General features: G+C 45.5%; 1 protein-coding gene across 1 annotated transcript; it reads left to right on the plus strand.

The window, feature by feature from the left end:
• Positions 1 to 341: 341 nt before the first annotated feature.
• Positions 342 to 14812, plus strand: CAVIN2 (caveolae associated protein 2). Its single transcript, XM_075529061.1, has 2 exons — positions 342 to 1082; positions 12302 to 14812. Exons 1-2 carry the CDS (start codon positions 600 to 602, stop codon positions 13058 to 13060), a joined length of 1242 nt encoding a protein of 413 aa, XP_075385176.1. The 5' UTR covers positions 342 to 599; the 3' UTR covers positions 13061 to 14812.
• Positions 14813 to 18855: the final 4043 nt, after the last annotated feature.

The raw sequence follows: 18855 nt of genomic DNA on the forward strand, positions 1-18855 counted from the left end.
CCCTTTCCACAAGGCCCCGCCCAGTAGGACACAGCTTTCTGTAGCCCATCAGGCAGTTCCAGGGCAAATGCAAACAGTACTTTCCATTACAATAACTTATATCCAGGAAAGAGAAACAAAACAGGCATCTGTAGCACAGCAGCCAGTGAAAAGTTTACTAACGCTGGCCAATTGGAGGCCATGGAGCTGGGCCAAGTTAGCATGTTTTTCTTCCCTTCTAGATGAAGTCATGATTGAAATATGGCATTGAACTCGCCTTTTAGAAAGGGAAGAGGGGCTAGGAAAGAAAGGCCAAGCCTGCAGCCTAGTGCCCTGGACTGCACAGACCAGTTAGGAAGTGTTTGCAGGGCTTCTGAACTCTGAGTGGTTCTGCGTCTGTGACCTTCACCTCCCACTGGGTGGAGTGGGGCCTTTAAGAGCAGCTGGAATGTGGTTCCCCTGATCAGAGGAACCAGTTGTTGCCTGTCTGAGCCTCTGCCAGTTGCTGGAGACCAGTGCTCTGAGCTCTGGGGAGCAGGCCTAGCCCTGCCGCCCTGGTCGCCCTCTACTCACCTGCACAAGAAGCCACTTGCAGGCAGGAAGCGTCCACCTGTCCTGTCATGGGGGAGGACGCTGCCCAAGCTGAAAAGTTCCAACACCCTGGTGCTGACATGCGGCAGGAGACACCATGGAGCCCCAGTCCGGAGCCCTCCTCCACGCCGAGCGCTAACCTCCACCTGGTGGGCCCAGAGGAAGCCATCCGGGACAACTCCCAGGTGAACGCCGTCACGGTGCTCACGCTCCTGGACAAGTTAGTGCACATGCTGAACACCGTACAGGACAACCAGCACAAGATGGAGCAGCGGCAGATCAGCCTCGAGGGCTCCGTGAAGGGCATCCAGAACGACCTCACCAAGCTCTCCAAGTACCAGGCCTCCACCAGCAACACGGTCAGCAAGCTGCTGGAGAAGTCCCAGAAGGTCAGCGCCCACACCCGCGCAGTCAAGGAGCGCCTGGAGCGACAGAGCGCGCAGGTGAAGCGGCTGGAGAGCAACCACGCCCAGCTCCTGCGGCGCAACCATTTCAAAGTGCTCATCTTCCAGGTGGGTGCCCCCCAGCCGCTTGCTCACACCCAGGCTGGGGTCTTCCGCATGTGTGTCTTAGGGGTTCTGTCTCTCGGTCATTTGTACATGTGTCCTGTCTGCCAGGGATCACGCACCCCAGGCACTGTTCCCTGACTGGCGTCAGCAGGACAGTGTGAAATGTGCACACAGGGTAGGTAGGGATTGCTCAGCGCCCTGTAGCCGAAACCCAAGGCAGATAGATGCCTGGTGGTATGAAACCAAGGGCACCTGTAAGCCAGCACCTGGATCCACTCCATGAAGGTTGGGAAAGCTGCAGGTGTGTGCATCCTAGTCAAACGCATGTCTCTCTCAATTACAAACACAGGGCCTTGGCTGCAGCTGTTAGCAGGACAAGGCAAATTAATTCAGTGGCTGCTTATTAACTCTTTGTGGAAACACAATCCTGGTGTGTGTGTGTGTGTGTGTGTGTGTGTGTGTGTGTATGTTATTTTAGCCGAGTCAAACCACAACTGGTTAAGCTATTCATTTTCCAAAGGCTGTGGGAGGCGGAATGCCAGCCCCATCAGAGTGGCGGTTGCTGGGGTTGGATTCTGGGGAGTTATTGCGAATGAGCCTCTTACTTTTAAGACTTTTCGAAGGAAGCAATCTTATCGATGAGTTCTTTTCTAGCAAAGGATGCACTAAAGAGATCGAGCATAATGCCTTACAAGCACACACCGATCGGCCTCCCCTTGCTCAGAAAGAACCCAACTGCAGAGGAAATAAGAACCCGTGCTATCAGTTCAAGTCACAAAGGCTGGCCTTGAATATCGGTTCTCTCAAATAGTTGCTTGAGAATAAAAAGGCCACTTAACTTTTTTTTTAATGCATCAGTGATGCAATTAATGTAGCAAGAGGCTATTTGGGGACAGGGACATTGCGCTGAGCCGTTGTGCAGCCAAGTGGTGGGCATCTGTGAATCCCAGGGCAGCCCTTCCGCCCAGCGGAACCTGGCCAGCACAGAGCCCAGGAAGCGCTTGCCAGCCCCGCCCGAGGGCTGTCTAGTTGTACCACTTGAATAGGAGAGGATTTCAAAGCCATGGAGGGAAGAGGCTATAACCAACAGTTGGATTGTGAAAGGCACACAGGGAGCGCCTTTATCTCCCAAGAGAGATTTAGAAATTTGGATTTAAACTGAGGGAGCCTTCTTTTTCCAACGAATCCACTCTGCCAAGTTAGAACCTAAGTAAGCCTTCTTCCCCCCGTAAAAGGGAAAGCTCCTCTCACCGGTTTTTATCCTCCCCACTGCACTGGGGTGCTGTAAAGCGCCAGGCAGCTGATGTCCTCCTATCCCTTGCAGGCTTTTGCAGCCAGGGAAACTTTTTTAGCTTTTCATGCAAATAGAATAGCTTTCCATGCACCACACGGATTGAAACGAGATGCGGTAACTGGGCCTTTCTGAAACCTTATGAGACGCTCACTTAATTAGCCTAAGAGATATTAGAAATCTCAGCTCTCCAGGCATTTCTAAATTAAATACTGATCTCCAGACAAAACTAAGCATGCACACACCCACTGCAATCTGAGTCACTAAAGGAAATGTCCTTCCGTGGAGATTGAGATGATCTTTCATCCCATCCCTCAATGGTGGAGAGACGAGAGAATGTCTGCTTAGAGGGAAATCACAATTTGTTGGGCTTGGGTTTGGTTTGGTTTTGCTACAGAGATAGGTGACTAGAAATTCAAGAGACTAATCATTTTGATATTGGAAAATAGAACTGTTGGGGACTTAAAACGATGTACTTTGGTGGAGGAAGGGGCACAGTCTCCATTTTCTGACACTGGATTGACAGGCGTGAAAATTGCAGCCAGAAGGGTTGTCACTCACCACAGAGTGAGGGAAAACGAACAGAGAGATTGGATGCTCACGACCCAGGTAGATGCTAAGAAGACTCAGAGTGGTGTTCCAACTTCTTGTGGGCCCCTGAACAAGCAGCCACCAAGGACACTTTGGAAAAACATCCAAGAGGCAGGGAACTGGAAGGAAGTTCCTAGGCCTTTCTGAAGCCAGTGAGATAATTTATTGAACTAAGAAATATTAGAAATCTCAATTCCCAAGGCATTGCAAGATGATTATTTGGGGGTGGGGGGAGCAAATACCAGTGCAGTCCCTCTGTGGAAAAGTGGTTCTCTTTCTCATGATCCTTCTTAAAGTGGGGGCTTTTAGAGTAGCTATCCTGCCACTGGGTAAAATAATAACTTACGTGATAAAGGAGTCAACTAGAGCAGTTGAAGTTCAAATTCTAGTTTTGCCACCCGCCAACTATCACAGACCTGGCATATTTTGCAGCTACTCCAAGTCTCTTATTTGTACACTGGGACTATTTCTGAAACTCAAATATTTTGGACCGCTTTACTCTGCTACACATCTTTAGGTGCATTATCTTTTTTAAAAAATCATTTTATTGGGACTCATACAACTCTTATCACAATCCATACATACATCCATTGTGTCGAGCACATTTGTACATTTGTTGTCATCATCATTCTCAAAATATTTGCTTTCTATTTGAGCCCTTGGTATCTGCTCATTTTCCCCTCCCTCCCCCGCCCTCTCTCTCTCTCACACACACAAAATAGTTTATAAATTATTATTTTGTCATGTCTTACACTGTCTGAGTCTCCCTTCACCCACTTTTCTGTTGTCCATCCCCCAGGGAGGGGGTGATATGTAGATCCTTGTGATCAGTTCCCCCTTTCTACCCCACCTTTCCTCTACCCTCCGGTATCACCATTCTCACCACTGTTCCTGAGGATTGTCTTCGATTCCCTGTGTTTCCAGTTCCTATCTGTACCAGTGTACATCCTCTAGTCTAGCCAGATTTGTAAGGTAGAATTGGGATCATGATAGTGGGGGAGATGAAGCATTAACGAACTAGAGGAAAGTTGTATGTTTCATCAGTGCTATACTGCACCCTGACTGACTCGTCTCCTCCCTGTGACCCTTCTATAAGGGGATGTCCAGTTGCCTACAGATGGGTTTTGGGTCTCCACTCCACACTCCCCCTCATTCACAATGATATGATATTTTGTTTTTTAATGCCTGTTCCTGATCCCATCAGCATGTCATGATCACACAGGCTGGTGTGCTTCTTCCATGTGGGCTTTGTTGCTTCTCAGCTAGATGGCCGCTTTTTATCTTCAAGCCTTTAAGACCCAGATGCTATATCTGTTGATAGCTGGGTTCCATCAGCTTTCTTAACCATATTTGCTTATGTACCTGCTTTGTCTTCCGCGATTGTGTCAGGAAGGTGAGCATCATGGAATTATGTGCTCTATCTTATCTGTCCCCAATTTACAGATGAAACTGAGAAGATAATAGAAATGCTTATATCTTGCTTAAATTTGTTTAGTCAACAAGCGGCGGAGCTAATGAAGCAAACACATTTGACTGGTTTCAAAGCATGTGCCCTTAATCGCTCATGCCATCTTATAGTAAGGAATCAATGAATTAACATATTTAAGAAGCAGTGACTGACATGGTGTGTTCTATGAATAGAAGCCACTACTGGCTGGATTTGAAATTCATTTGCCCAGAAGGAGATAAAGCATTGGCTTGGTTAGAAACATGACCCTTGATTAAAACTGACCTCGCCCTACCCGATATCTTTAAACAGTTAAGCTTTACTTTTTCCAGTTTAATCTTATTAGAACACAACAGGCATACCGACACACGTACCCTTCCTGTCATGCATTGTATGCCTGCTACTGGGTGGGAATCACAATGATGCCACCACCAGTTCCATAAACGGAAAGGGCTCTAACCAGAGAATCTATCTAACTAGACTCGTTGAGTCTCTGGGTTTGGAGTGTGTTCAGCTGTTCCCCCGAGGCTCCAGTTCCCCAGAGGTGCCTGAGAAGATAGAGCTGGCGAGCGACTTCCCCAACAACAGCCATCGACAATCCAAGGCATCCTGACTCCACTCTGGCACACTGAGCTGGCTGGGGATCACATTGACTTGATGGTAACATGGTGGGGTATCCATGGTAGTGATAGCCGTAACCACAAGGTGGCCCCAGTCTGGCAGACAGTGACTGTTTCCTAGCTCGACCTATAAGGACTGTGCAGGGAAAGCAATATATGAAGGAGCTTCCAAAAGTTTGTGGGGAAAGTAGACTAAAGGATAGAACTTTTCCATGAAGTTTTTGAAACCTCCTCAGACTAGGAACTGCTTAGCATCTTCATGTAGTTTATCATTTTGGGTCCACATGAACTCTATGTTTGCCTTTCCCTGATGAAATCCATTGATTTTCTAGTTTTAGGCAAGATTTTGATGTGAGCCTAAGAGAGCAAGGAAAGAAAACCTGTCTCGTGGTGTAAGTATAAATGGTGTTGTCATGTGTAGAACATTATGCTACCAACGGGTTCAGTTCTAGCATGACCTTGTAAAGTCCTCCAAAAGCTGTAGATGTTTGGTTGGTTGGTTGGTTGGTTTGCCAGATAATTACACATTTTCTTTTCTTTTTTTAGTGCCATACTTTCCCCCTTAATTTGTCCTGCTTAAACCATGCCAATTATTTATTTAAATTTGTGCTGATCTTTCAACGTTGTTGTAGCTGTTAAGCATCTAATTCCTTAGCAATTACTCCAGAGTATAACCAGCACTCTCTAAAAATGGAGAAACATTCATCTCCCTGTGAGCAGGAACATAAATTTTAAAAACCTTGTTAAACTCAACACCTTTCCTTTACCTTTTTTTTTTTTTTTTAAAAGATGAAGATCAGTGTTTGCCTTCGAAGTGGCAGGCATGATGTGGCCTACAGGGAATGAGATTGCAGGGGTGCTGCCAGCAGTGCACATGTAGAGAAAGACTAGTACTCTGCCGGGAAGAAGGGATCCCTGTCACTGAACACAGGATGTGTGCAGAAAATCAGTGACTTTAGAGTCCAGAGGGAATTTCCCCAGTTGCTTGAGAGCCTAGAAATTCCCAGGTGACAGACTCTGTGGGAGTAGCACCCATTTCTGTGTTCTTTAGGTTCTAGGAAGGATGATTTGAAAATGCAGCTTGGGAGAGATTTCAAATCCAAGGAATGAAACAAGACTACTGGTAGACAGCTTACACTTGCATCCATATAAAACTGAAATTCGGTGAAAAGAACAAAAAGGATTCGATATTTGCAGTAGACATATTTCTGGAGAATTGAGGCTACAAATGTTTTTAAATAGTCATTGTCTGGTTCCCTGAATGAGATCAGGATTTTAGATGGGTGCTACAGAATATAACACCTCCAGATGACTCTTTAAAAAAAATGGCTTTTTACCTGTATTTTCTCCATCAAAAACCACTAATAAATAAATGAGTGGTTAAGAAGGTAAGTTACTATCGACTTGTGAGAAATGGGATAATCAGAGGCACCTTTATGTGACGGGCTCCCAGTGTCTATGGTGCATGGATTACAGGGTTCTTCGCGGACCAGTGACTTAGAAGTGCTCCTTGTCCAGTGCTCGTTTAGAGCGTCACCTCAGCCAAATACTACTTCGTCTTGTTGTTCTTTACACTTGCTGGCTGTGAGCACTGTTCCAGGTTGTGAATAAGTGGTGCTTGGTGGTATTTCTTCAAATGAATCATGACCTCTCTCCTATAATAAAAACTAGACTGTCTCAGATTCCGCCTTCCCCAAATGAATGCGGCCCCGCCCATCGTTCGTAATCCATATCCATTTGAATTGAATAGATGGAAAACAAGTGCTATTCAATGCAACGCAGGTCATATCATTTTGAGTCTCTCTTCAAAGCAGACATATTTGTCAGAGTCCGTGGTGGGGTCGCTTCTGTGATTACTTAATGCCTTTACGGGGCTTAGGTGTCACGAAACCAAGCATTTTCCAGCTGGTAGGCACATCAATAATCATTTGGTTTAACCCTATTTTAGTTCAAGCATGTGTCTAGAAAGGTTTCATTGTATTAAAAATAGTAATTTCAGAGTTTGAATTATGAAACATGGGTAAAACAAACCCTAGAATCCCACGACAGTAAAGTTCATGTTTACTGGGTTTTCTACATCAGCTTTTAAATAATTCAGTGTGATTTGTTTTTGTGCTTTGTGTTTTTTCTATGTGTAACCATAAAAAAAAAAAAAACACCTAACCAGTGTGATCTTAAAAAAGAATTGAACCCTGGGTAACACTGAAAAAATAATGAAACTTTTAAATCCTCCAGAATGTGAAAGACTGCTCAGGGATTATAACTAATGCATTTTATTCTTATGACTTGCTGATTCCTCCGACAGCTGCCTTGGGGGTGCAATTCTAATCAATGGCTTTATGCACTCGGCAATCTATACCCCAGGAACACAGATCGGAGAAAACCATCAATGTGTAACAGAGGCCTATAAATCAGAGTGCCAGGTGGGCATCGTTCCATTTTAATAACTAGTATTTAGAGATTATTGGATCAAACATCCCAAAGAAACAAATGTATACTCTTTCTATTGCTCTAGGATGCCACCACATCCCTGTGGGAATCTGAAAGTCTTAGTTACTTTCTAATGCTGGTCATAGAAAGGGCCTTCCTTTTCAAAGTGTGCATAGCTAGGTATGTGCAAGGAGGATTTGCTTCCGTGAGACCCAACTTCAGGAGGGCCCAGCAGGTCAGCCAGTTTCTCTCTGTGGATATCTATGCACATGACTATGGACTCTGAATCCATAAGAATCAATATACACAGCAAACAAGCTGAAATGCAGGGGAAATGCCACTTCTCAAAAGCTCCTGCCAGTCCTTTTCCTTCTTCGCTTCAAGCACATCGTTCGCATATGTTTGAAGTGTGCGGTTTCTTTTCTTTCTTTGGAAAGCTCCTCAGGGTCCTTGTGAAAGGTCAGAACCAGGAGCAGCTGCATCGGTGGAGGCTGAGAACCTTTTTTGCAAACAAATCTGTAGGCCAACTCGTCAGCCACTCCTGCATGCCTCTGCCGGATAGAGCTGCCACTGGAGCAAGGCAGCCCAGGAGGGATTCTTACGGCCCTTTTAATGAACCATCAGCCCTAAGTAGGTGCACGTGGAACGGGCATAGATAGGCAGTGGCACCGTTGAGGATGTACACTTGGTTTTCCCCTAGAAACAGCAAGCAACCTTAGAGTCTGTAAGAGAAAGCAGATCAAAAACATTGCAAGAGGAAGCTGAGGGCAGGAATGTCATCTCACCAGCAGGCACAGGAAACAGCGAGTGTTTCCCCGAGATGAGAATGAAAGATGGCTGAGCGCAAGGTCCCTGAGTGATGCAGGAGAGAGCAGTGACAGGATCCGCCATCTGAAATTCAAATTCAACATCTGAAATGCACCCTAAAACCATTCCATCAGCAAACGCCATGCATACATTTTACACTAAAGAATGGCCAGTGTCAGAATCTCATTTTCCTCCATCCCCTGCTTCTGGGAAGTTCAAGATCGACATATGCTCAGACTTTCAAGAATTCCTGTATAAAACACAGGGTGTACCTTCAAAGTCGAGGCCAGCAGAAGCCACCAAATAAACAGAGTCTGAAAGGTAGAACGTAAAGCGCAGCCTGAGTTGTGATCTACTCTCTGGCCACGAGTTTGATTTGGTGCATAATTAAAATGATAATAGAGGCATAGGAGTGAGCCACGAAGACAGATCCCACTTTTTTTCCTGTTATACGAAGTCATGCCCCTCTGATCCCGGATGATCCCTCTTCCCACGAGTTCATTTTCACGGTTAGCATCACAGAGCTCACGTGGGATTTCCCCTGGTGCTTTACATAAGACTTCCATTGGGTTTCCCACTTTCTCCTGACCATCCTCATATATGTGACATCTAGCTAGCACAGACACATCTGCTTCACCTTCTAAGAGACCTTTCTCAAAAGGCAAGAGAATAGAGCTGCATGCGTCACAGTAATAGAATGTTTCTTCAATAATGAAAGGTACATTTCAAAAACCTGATATATTATAGCTTAATTCTTCTGAAAGTATAATTAATAAGTCTACCTTTAGTTGAAATTAAAGAAAGGCAAGTTACATAATTTACTACCTTTGATTAAATGCTACAAAGTATACCTCTTCGTTGATAAGAATGGCCTTGTTTCTCATTTTGCTTTTCAATAATTTTCTGCCTGAATTTCTGCTTTCCTCATCACGGGCTTTTTCACAACTTTCCACTGAAATCTCGATTTCTTCCTTTCCTCCTTTCCTGCAAGCAACTTCTGTCAAACTTTCCCAAGCCTCTTGTCAAACCCCAGAAGTATTTCACTTTTGCACTAAGCAGCAGACCTTAGCTATTTATATAAATTTATATAATCTACATCCGCTGAGAATAAAACCCTTCCTTAAAGGTGGAAACTTCTGTCCCACCGTTAGACCATAGGCTTACCTGATTTCCCAAGGAAAGCAGCAGTCAGCCAACTTCCTTCTAGCCTGCTAGTCTTCAAGTCTGGAAACAGAAACCTGGTCACCATTCAAGCCATCCTTGGCTCTTTCTTTAAAAGCCATCTACCCAACACACACTCTTTCTACAAGCACCTGATATGCAGCTGTGATATGTCAGGTATTCTAGGCACTGAGGCATAGCAGTAACAGATTACTTTTTAAAATGTGCATCCCTATATGGAAGATACTCCTGTGAAACACACACACACACACACACACCACCCACCCAACTCACTGCCATTGAATCGATTCTGACTCACAGAGACCCTATAGGGCAGGGTGGAATTGCCCCTGTGAGCTTCTGAGACTCTAACTCTTTATGGGAGTAGAAAGCCCAGTCTATGCCTGGTAGCTTTGAACTGCTGCCTTTCAAAACACAGGCCACCTCAATTTGTTACCTAGGAAAGTGAGCCCATATCACAAATAACTCATGGAAATCCCTATCAGGTCTGACATCCCTTGCCCCGGACACTTTTCATGACATTCACAATGACTAGGTGCAGAGGGGACCTTAGAAAACAACATAGATCTATTCATCATAACAAGACTGGTGTTTAATCGGCCTTTCTGCATTTTCTCCCTGAGACTTTGCCCTTTGTTTGTAACCAATGTGGAAAAGGACTTCGGTGTGGGTATGTATGAAAGGGGGAGACACACAACTCCGTTTTGAACTATACCATTAAGTGGTTCATAAGGACAGGGAAGTTTATGTGTGTTTGCATTATCAGAAATTTGTTCATCTAACCTTTGTATCAGAAAGCTTAAAATATGAACGCATACCCTTTGAATATGTTTTTAACCATAAATCAATTCTAGAGCCTCTCTGACCAAAAATTGGAACACACAGACAAATTCCCACCATTAAATATTCATTCAATTCAGTTTTGTTTTTATCTGTCGAGATTCCCTGGGCAGCCCAAGGTATACACAGATAGCACGGAGGCACAAGTGGGGTGCACACATTTGCTGACCCCTAGCATTCCTCTGGAACCGACCCACCCTCTGCAGGTACACATGACAAGCTCCTAGTCTCACCCCAGCCCTCTAGTACTGAGACCCGAGAAGATGAGGCTGTGGCTGAAAGCCACACATCCATTGAGCAATCCCACAGACACCGGGACTCTGCGCTCAACTCTACCTTCTTTCCTTTCCAATCTTTTCCAGGCAAATGTGGGGGCATCTTGTTGACTGGCTCTCCTGTTCGGATACTCATGCCATTGTCCTCAGGCCATTCTGACTCGGAGTGGAACTGTGCCTTAGAGTCTCCAAGGCTGCCGTCTGGATGGGAGCGATGACCACCTCTTTCTCCCGCAGGGCAGCGGATGCAATTCAACCACCAAGATTTCACTTCGTAGCTTGAGGGCTGCCCCTCGTGGGCCACCAGACCTCCGTCCTTTTCCAATGCTTTAAGGAAAAGAAATCAAAAAGCGTCCCATGCAACTTAAGTCTGTCTTAATCTAAATCTTTCCTTACAGTAACACCATGGAATGCTCTCCCTCGTGCTCTGGAAGCAAGTGCTCTGGCTCTGCTTTCGGAGAGAACTTGAAGGAAGAATCTGTGTGTGTGTGTGTGTGTGTGTGTGTGTGTGTGTTCAAAAGTGTAGACTCTTTGAGCTCATGGCATAATGTTACACTGAAGGCAGCCAGGGTAAGACTTCACTTAAAAACTCAGTGCCATAGAGCTGGGGGTGGGGGTGGAGAGGAGGGGTGGTGGTGAATAGTGAAGCGTCATATTCCTGAAGAGCTCTCCTCACTATTGGATGGAGGTGAAGACTGGCTGATGAACTGTTGCCTAAGGAAGCCTTGCTTAACACCAAGGCGTGGCACACTCACCCTGCCTGCGTCACTGTCACCCCTGCCTCCTTTGACAAATCCATAACCCACATCATTGTGTGACTCCCACCAGCCCCCACAAGTCTCTCCCTTGGGAGACCTGGTGGTCCAGTTGTTATGTATTAGACTGTGAACCCCTAGGCCAGCAGTTCAAACCACCAGCCCCTCTGGGGGAGAAAGAGGGGGCTTTCCACTCAGGTTAAGAGTTACGGTCTGCAAACCCTTAGGGACACTTCTACCTGTCCCAGCTGGTCACTGTGAGTCAACATTGGCTCGATGGCACTGAGTTTTTTGCGAGTAAGTCTTAACCCTGATTGCCTTCAGTTTGACATTACACCATGAGCTAAAAGAGTCTACAGCTTTGAACAAATAACTAAGCTGGGCCATACTTCTGGTTGGTAAGGGAAGCTAACCAAGGCTTGACAAGATGTCTGACTAGACACCAAAGGATTTCTCAGGTCTCTGCCCTTCTGTTCTCTTCCAACTGCCTCTCGGGCTCTTTTGCAGTGGAATTTGGACGGCAGCAGAGAACCCTCTGACCTCCAGGAGGCCAAGAGAGGGCTGGCATCTGGGTTCACGATAACTTGCTGTACCTCACTTATCTGAGCAAAGCTTCCTGGTCTGTGGGAGCCGCAGCACACTTCCCCCTGCCTGCCACCAATAGACCTCTGGCCAGCCACCCTTGGTATTCCCACCGGGCAAGCCCGCAGCCTTATCGAGCCTGCAGGAAGGACTGGACCAGTTTAGAGTGAATTCCTATTCTCAAACAAAGAAACCACAAACTCTAGGTTTCTAAGGTCTCTCTCTCTCTCTCTCTCTCTCTCTCTCTCTCTCTCGCTCTCGCTCTCGCTCTCGCTCTCGCTCTCGCTCTCGCTCTCTCTCTCTCTCTCTCACACACACACACACACACACACACACACAGCAGTTCAGGGCCCTTTGCGAGGTGTGTCATTCACTTAAAACTTGCGTGTTGCCTCCTTTCAGGAAGAAAGCGAGATTCCCACCAGCGTGTTTGCCAAAGGGTCAGCCCCCAGCCTGGCGGAGGGGACGGAGGAGCTGGCCGAGGAGCACAGGTCCTTGGAGGACACCTTGCACTCGGTGGACCTCTCCTCGGACAACGGCGACGAGGGCTTAGCCGACAGCGCCGACGAGAAGCTGGAAGGCAGCAGGGCGGAGAAAATTAAGCGATCCAGCCTCCAGAAGGTGGACAGCCTCAAGAAAGCATTTTCACGGCAGAACATCGAGAAAACGATGAACAAGCTGGGCAAAAAGATTGTGTCGGTGGAGAGGAGGGAGAAGATTAAGAAATCTCTCACTTCCAATCACCAGAAAAGCTCCCCCTTCAAGATGTCTCCCCTCAGTTTCGGGAGGAAGAAAGTGGGAGAGGGAGCGAGCCCCGCAGAGCAGGGGGAGCGGCGGGGCAGTGACGCGCTGCAGGACGACCAGGAGGACAGCTCGGTGGCCGAGGGCCTTTCCGAAGCCTCCCTGGGGGGAGAGAAGCAGGCCGAAGGGGATGCCGAGCAGGAGGCCCTGGGAGGGAGGAACTCAGGCAGAGGCAGTGACGTGGACGTGGACGTGGACGTGGACGTGGCCGTCGCGGAGGAGGAAGAGGAGGAGAAGGGGGCCATAGGCCTTGAAGACGCGCAGAAGATGCGCTATGGACACAGCTACCCGGGAGCCCCCGAGGAGCCGGAGGAGGAGCCCCAGCACGAGGCTGTGCTGCAAGGGGACCAGACGGCCTGAAGGCCACCGCGCCGGCCCGTGGCAGCCAAGGGGATCCCGGACCCAGCGCCCGCGCCTCCCCAGCACTGCCCGCCCACTGCCACGTGCGTGCCCAGGCCGCAGGCGCAGAGTACTCAGTGGCAGCGTCCACATGGCCAGGATGGACCAGGAAAACAACGCGTGGGGATGGGGAGGCCTCGCTTCTTCCTGAATTGCTCTTAGGTTCTATTTAAGGAGAGTGTCTCCAAGTTTCGCCAGGAGGAAAAAATGGCATTGTTGGAAGTGACCGATCAATTTGGCTTAGGACAAAACAGAGATAATTAAAAACCCAAAGAGCCCAATGCCCTCAAGTGGATGCTGACTCAAAGTCACCGGAAGACCTTAGCCTTTCCTGGAGCCAACACCCCTCCCTCTCCCACAGACCAGCTGCTGAGTTTGCAGCCAAATGCTTATTAACCATTCCACCGCCAGGACTCTCGACTGAAGTCATAAAATGTGATTTGTGGATGTGTGTGTGTTTGTGTGCGTCATGCCATGAGCTTCTGAATAATACACCAGTAACACTGGATTTCCACAGTAGTCTGTGAATCTAATTATAGTTTTTAAGTGTGTGATATATAATACGTACATATATTAAATCTAAAGCAATAACTGCATATTTTAAGAAAACCTTTACAAAAGTTAGGAAAGATTGTTCAATTGGTTATTCATTTAATAGAACCATTGCTTGTTGCAAATTAAGAAAATTTAGAAGGTGAAATAACTCACTATGAAATAAGATATACATGAAAGTCAGGATTATTAGGGGAAAATATAAACTAAGAAGGAAAAGTTAGAAAATACAAAAAAAGGGGAACAAGAGATGCCAATGAGAATGATGAACAAAGATGAAACAATGCTTAAAAGCAAAATATTTCCAGTATTAGTATTGTATTTCACTGTTTAATAACAATGTTAGAAAAGTTCTTGTATCTTAGAATAGTAATATTTTACTAATATTTTCAAACAATATAAAAAATATTTTTTGCAATACTAAAGCCAAGCTTTGTTTTCTTACCAAATAAAGGACATAATGAATATTTCTTTAAGGAAATTCAAAGGAATACTTGTCTTTAACATAGAAATCTACATTGATTATATGTCTTTGAATGTTAATATGCACTGCCTTTTGTAGAAAACTGGACCATAGTATCCTTTAATATTTTTCAAATTTTCAAATAATGCTTATCCTCAAATTGATGCACTGTAGGTTGATAAGATGCTAAAATCAACAGGTTTTAGAAGAAAGGGTTCTCTTATTCCTATTTTGTAGCTCATGGTAGCTTCATTCCGGTCATATTACATGAAGATATTAATCCCACAAAATATTAATGTGTTTTTAACTTGTTAAAGCATGCTAATGTTTATATGTATGTACACATATATTCAATCACTGCTTCCTAACATTATACTAAAATATTATTTTGTCTATTTTTAATTACAAATGTCTAATGGGTTATGGAAATTATTTAATTGTAGCTTAAAGAGAGTTGACACCAGGGAACAAATTCCCTACATTTAACATGAAAAAAAATAACTATGATAACAAATATAACTGACCAAGATAATATTAGCAAACTATGCTTCTAGTCAAAGATACAAGATTAATCAGTGTACTGAAGGCATGATCTATGTCTGATAGTACTGTAATGTAACCCCAAGTATTGGACTGCTGGACTAACAATGACTGTATTAAAGAAGACAAAATGAACCACAATAAAAAGTATATTACAATGTCAGGGTTTTTTTTGCGGGGGTGGGGGGAGGGCAGGATAATTTTAGAACAAGTGAAAGGAGTTGATTTTTAAACTGTACTCCAAACAGAGCAGTCATGTTGACTGTTTCCATCCTGGTCTCTCTTAATAGCTCTGCTTTCCTTTTCCTTGATCTCATTTAGAAACCCAAGTCTCATTCTTCAAGTTTAACTTTCCTGGTATCACCTTGCCAGCTCCGGAAAGCATTTGGATTTATGGCAGCAGCTTGATGAATTTGCTAATCCCATCTGCATTTTATTGTCTTGTACCAGACCGGATTGTCGCTTAACTCGTCCTGTAAACAGGAATGCATTGGACTGCACTTCAGTATATTCACATAGATAGACTTTTGTCTTAGTCCCTGCCAGACGTAAGGACACTCAGGGCTCAAGGCAGGCATGTTCAACCTTTCCGGAGCTGCCGTCTCTGCATGGAACAGAGGAGCTGGAGGATCCAGCACTAATGTGATATTTAGGTTTCCTCTTTGAAAATGCTTATTTCATTTGTTGCCATAAACCAGCCGCACGCCAGTGAAAAACAGCACTCAAGCATTTTTTTTTCCTTAGGTTTTACTGACAATCACATTCATTCCATGTTCCACATTTGAAGCACTAAAATCTTAAGCAATAAAGCAGAGAATTAGGCCAGATAATTGTTTGAAAATACATACTGCAGGGATTAGAGAGAGCAGCAGTTGTGGAAATGAAAGCTATTTATTCTGTATTATTGTGAATTATTTGCATACTGGTGAGGCTTCACAGTCCCCAAAGTGGATAGGACTTCTTCCCACCCATCCAATAACCCACTCCAAAATTTCTGTTCATAGACCTCAAGAACGGGATTAGTTTTCCCCAAAGATTGGTTATGCCTTAATAAGAATTGAGAACGATATCCTAGAAATATAATTCAAGAGTAAGAATCATCTATTATGTGTATTACAAATCTCATAGAAATATAGCAAAGATGTCATTTTTTCTGCAAGGTTTTGGCTTAAATATAAATGTATAGAGATAGGTATTTCAACTGGAGTATTTTTCTCTTTCTATTAAGCAGTCCAGGATATGGCTGAATTACTAGTTCTGTTCTTTTGTAATATATACCTCTAAAAGAGGAAGAAAAAAAGACCGGGACCAGCTCTGTACAAAACAATGCATTTTGACATTGATTATCTGATGAAACCTGGAAATGTTTCTGCTTTTCACAATGCTCCTGTGGAAAGGAGAGGGTTGAACCTCAGGCATTTCATCTCACTATTAGGAAACCAGAAACTTTTCAACATAGCCAAGCTGCTAGTGTAAGTCAAGGTTAGACTGAAAGTCATTTTCCACATTAAGACACTAATGCCCAAGACCAGTTAATTTCTGCTCAAAAGTGTGTTTACTGCCCTCCAGCCCGACTCTGAGTGATGTTAGGTTGGAGGTTGCAGTATGAAGAATCCTCGTATAGGCAGCAGCATTATTAACAGTTCCATAGCAACCACAGGTGTTTTCCTCCAAACCAAGACTCTGACGTGGTAAAACACATTTCAGATGAAATTGGCATCGTGACCTTTGTATCTGGCTGTCCAAATACAGGCTTCTGCAGCCAAGAATCCATTCCTAACGGGAATAGGCCTTAGTAACTCGCATTATTTAAGGCACATTCTTCTTATTTCTTTTATGTTTTTACCATTATATTATCCTACACTGTTTGAAACTCTAAAATTATGTTTTTAACTCTCTACACAAGCTGCCCCACTAAGGAGCCACACCTTTAGCAGAACAGTTTGATGTTCATATGATTAAGCACATTCCACAGTAAACTCAATGCCTTAAATATTTATTGAGCAAGGCAACCATTAGCTCCTTCTGCTTGCTACATTTCTTACTTTCCAAAGCAGTGGGGCACAGCCTGGGGGAAAGAGGATTTCTCATACCTTGCTTTTGTGTCTGCCAAGTACTGTGCTGAGAGCCCCCTGGGTGGTAAAATGGTCAATGTACTTCTCTGCTAAAGGATGCAGGGCATTCTCTACCCAGAATGCATTGGAAGAAAGGTCTGGCAACTTAGTTCAGAAAATCAGCTGTCCAATGCCCCTCGAGCCCAGCCTCGCCTGACACACAGGAGGCCATCATGAGCTGGCCTCAGGAATAGTGGGCTCCCAGCTAACCACGTGCTAAAAATGTAGAGAATGATTAGGAAAGGACAGCTTTTATATCTGCTTTGATAGGGTAGAAAACTGCGAGCTGGGAGGCTCAGGCTGCCAGCAGGCAGATGAAAAGAGGGGCGATGGGACTCTCGAACGTGACAGTAGAGTCCACGCGTACTAAATGCCCTTCGTTATAATTTAGCCAATATTGCATCCAGGGTCACAGGGTTCAAGTGACTTGTCCAAATTCGCATAGCTAATGAGCGGCAGGGGCAGTGTGCCATCCCAGTTGGAAAGTCACGACCCCACCAAAGCAGGCTTCGGATTGTACCCCAACGCGGTGCTTAGTTCTGCACCGCTTTCCCAACTCTGGCCAGACAGCAGGACTTCACTGTGAATCTCCTCTCGACCGCAGCAGACGCAGAGCTGCGTTCTGGAAATGGTTATGGCGACGGCTGTGCCGATGCTAAGAAAACACGCAGTCCAGGAGGGCCATGGAGCCAGGATCATTCCGGTTTGCTGTGGCCACGCAGAGCTCCTAAGCACCTGGGCATTGTCTCTGTCAGGGGCTTCAGGGCTCACTATGGGCCAAGGTTTAACAAGGGCAAGCTGTCAACTGGCATCGGCTAATTCAAGGATGGCACATCAAGTGTGTCTCAAACTCTTTATGTGAATCCCTCTGTCAGACTAGGGAAATCATTATATCCTGACTGGACACATCCTCTCACAGCTGAACAAAACCGAACAAGTTGCAAATCTGCCTGGAGGTAGGGCGCAGCGGGGTGAGGGTTCAGGACGTGAGGTGGACCATGAGGCTCTGGGAAACTAGTCTCAGACTATAATTCCATTGAAATCCTGCGGCTATCTTCTCAGGGACAAAGCAGAAGCCGGTCAAGAGAAAGTGTGTGCCTCTTCCATTTCTGCTGGCAAGGCATCAGAGAAAACCCGCTAGGCCAGCCCGCCTTGTCAAGCCCTGTGCCGCAGGCAGCAACCTGCCCCAAGGGCCTGTGCAGCCGTCACAATGGAAACTGCCCGGTGCGCTCGCTCGCTCGCTCACAGAAGCAAACTGGTTCAAAGATGATGAAGCAATGGCGGCCACCCAAAGCCCCAGGCTATTGAGAGTCATTCTGACTCCTAGCCACCCTGTTAGAAAGACCTTCCGGTTAGCAGCCGAGCACTTGGTTGGAACTGCAGAAAATATGTCCCGCTGACAGGGTCCCCTGCTGGAGTCAGCACTTGTTTTTTAATGTCCACACAGACAAGGTGTTCTCTGGGAGCTTCCCTGAATTGGGCTAAACTGGCAGCCTCTGCCCAACCTCAGTTGTCATATGGGAAATCAGACCCAGAGCTGCCCATACTGCCCAAATTCAGATTTCTTTCTATAGGACATCTCCCAGTTGTAATTTCTTGACAACTAATTCAAACCACATTAAGCACTGTGCCTGCCAAAGTTAAGTGTCTGCTGGCTGGGTGTGGCTTGGTGCCCTCTGACCTGTGGACAAGAAGGCCCTGGGGCTCTGATTCTTCTCCTAAAGGTGCAACCCCAAAATGGAAAGCTAGTCACAAGGTTGAATTTGCCTTGAGATGAAACCCAAAAGGCTTCTTGGAAAAACATAAGATGCAAAAACACCTTAGCCAAGTACTTGTAAGGAATTTCTTTCTGTATTCTTGCTGATTTTGTGAACGGATTACTTTGAATGCTGCACAATTTCTGCCCTGAAGAGAGTGTAGCCCACTGTGCTGGAGGAGGGTTGTCTGTCCTATAATGGGAGATTCCCACCCCTTGCCATTAGCACGGCCACCTGTGGGTTACTTACTGCATCCCCAAATATCAACCCAAAACTCATCGCCATCATGTCCATTCCAACTCATAGCAACCATATCATATAGAGTAGAAT

This window comes from Tenrec ecaudatus, chromosome 13, assembly GCF_050624435.1.
Source record: "Tenrec ecaudatus isolate mTenEca1 chromosome 13, mTenEca1.hap1, whole genome shotgun sequence".
Taxonomy (NCBI): Eukaryota; Metazoa; Chordata; class Mammalia; order Afrosoricida; family Tenrecidae; genus Tenrec; species Tenrec ecaudatus.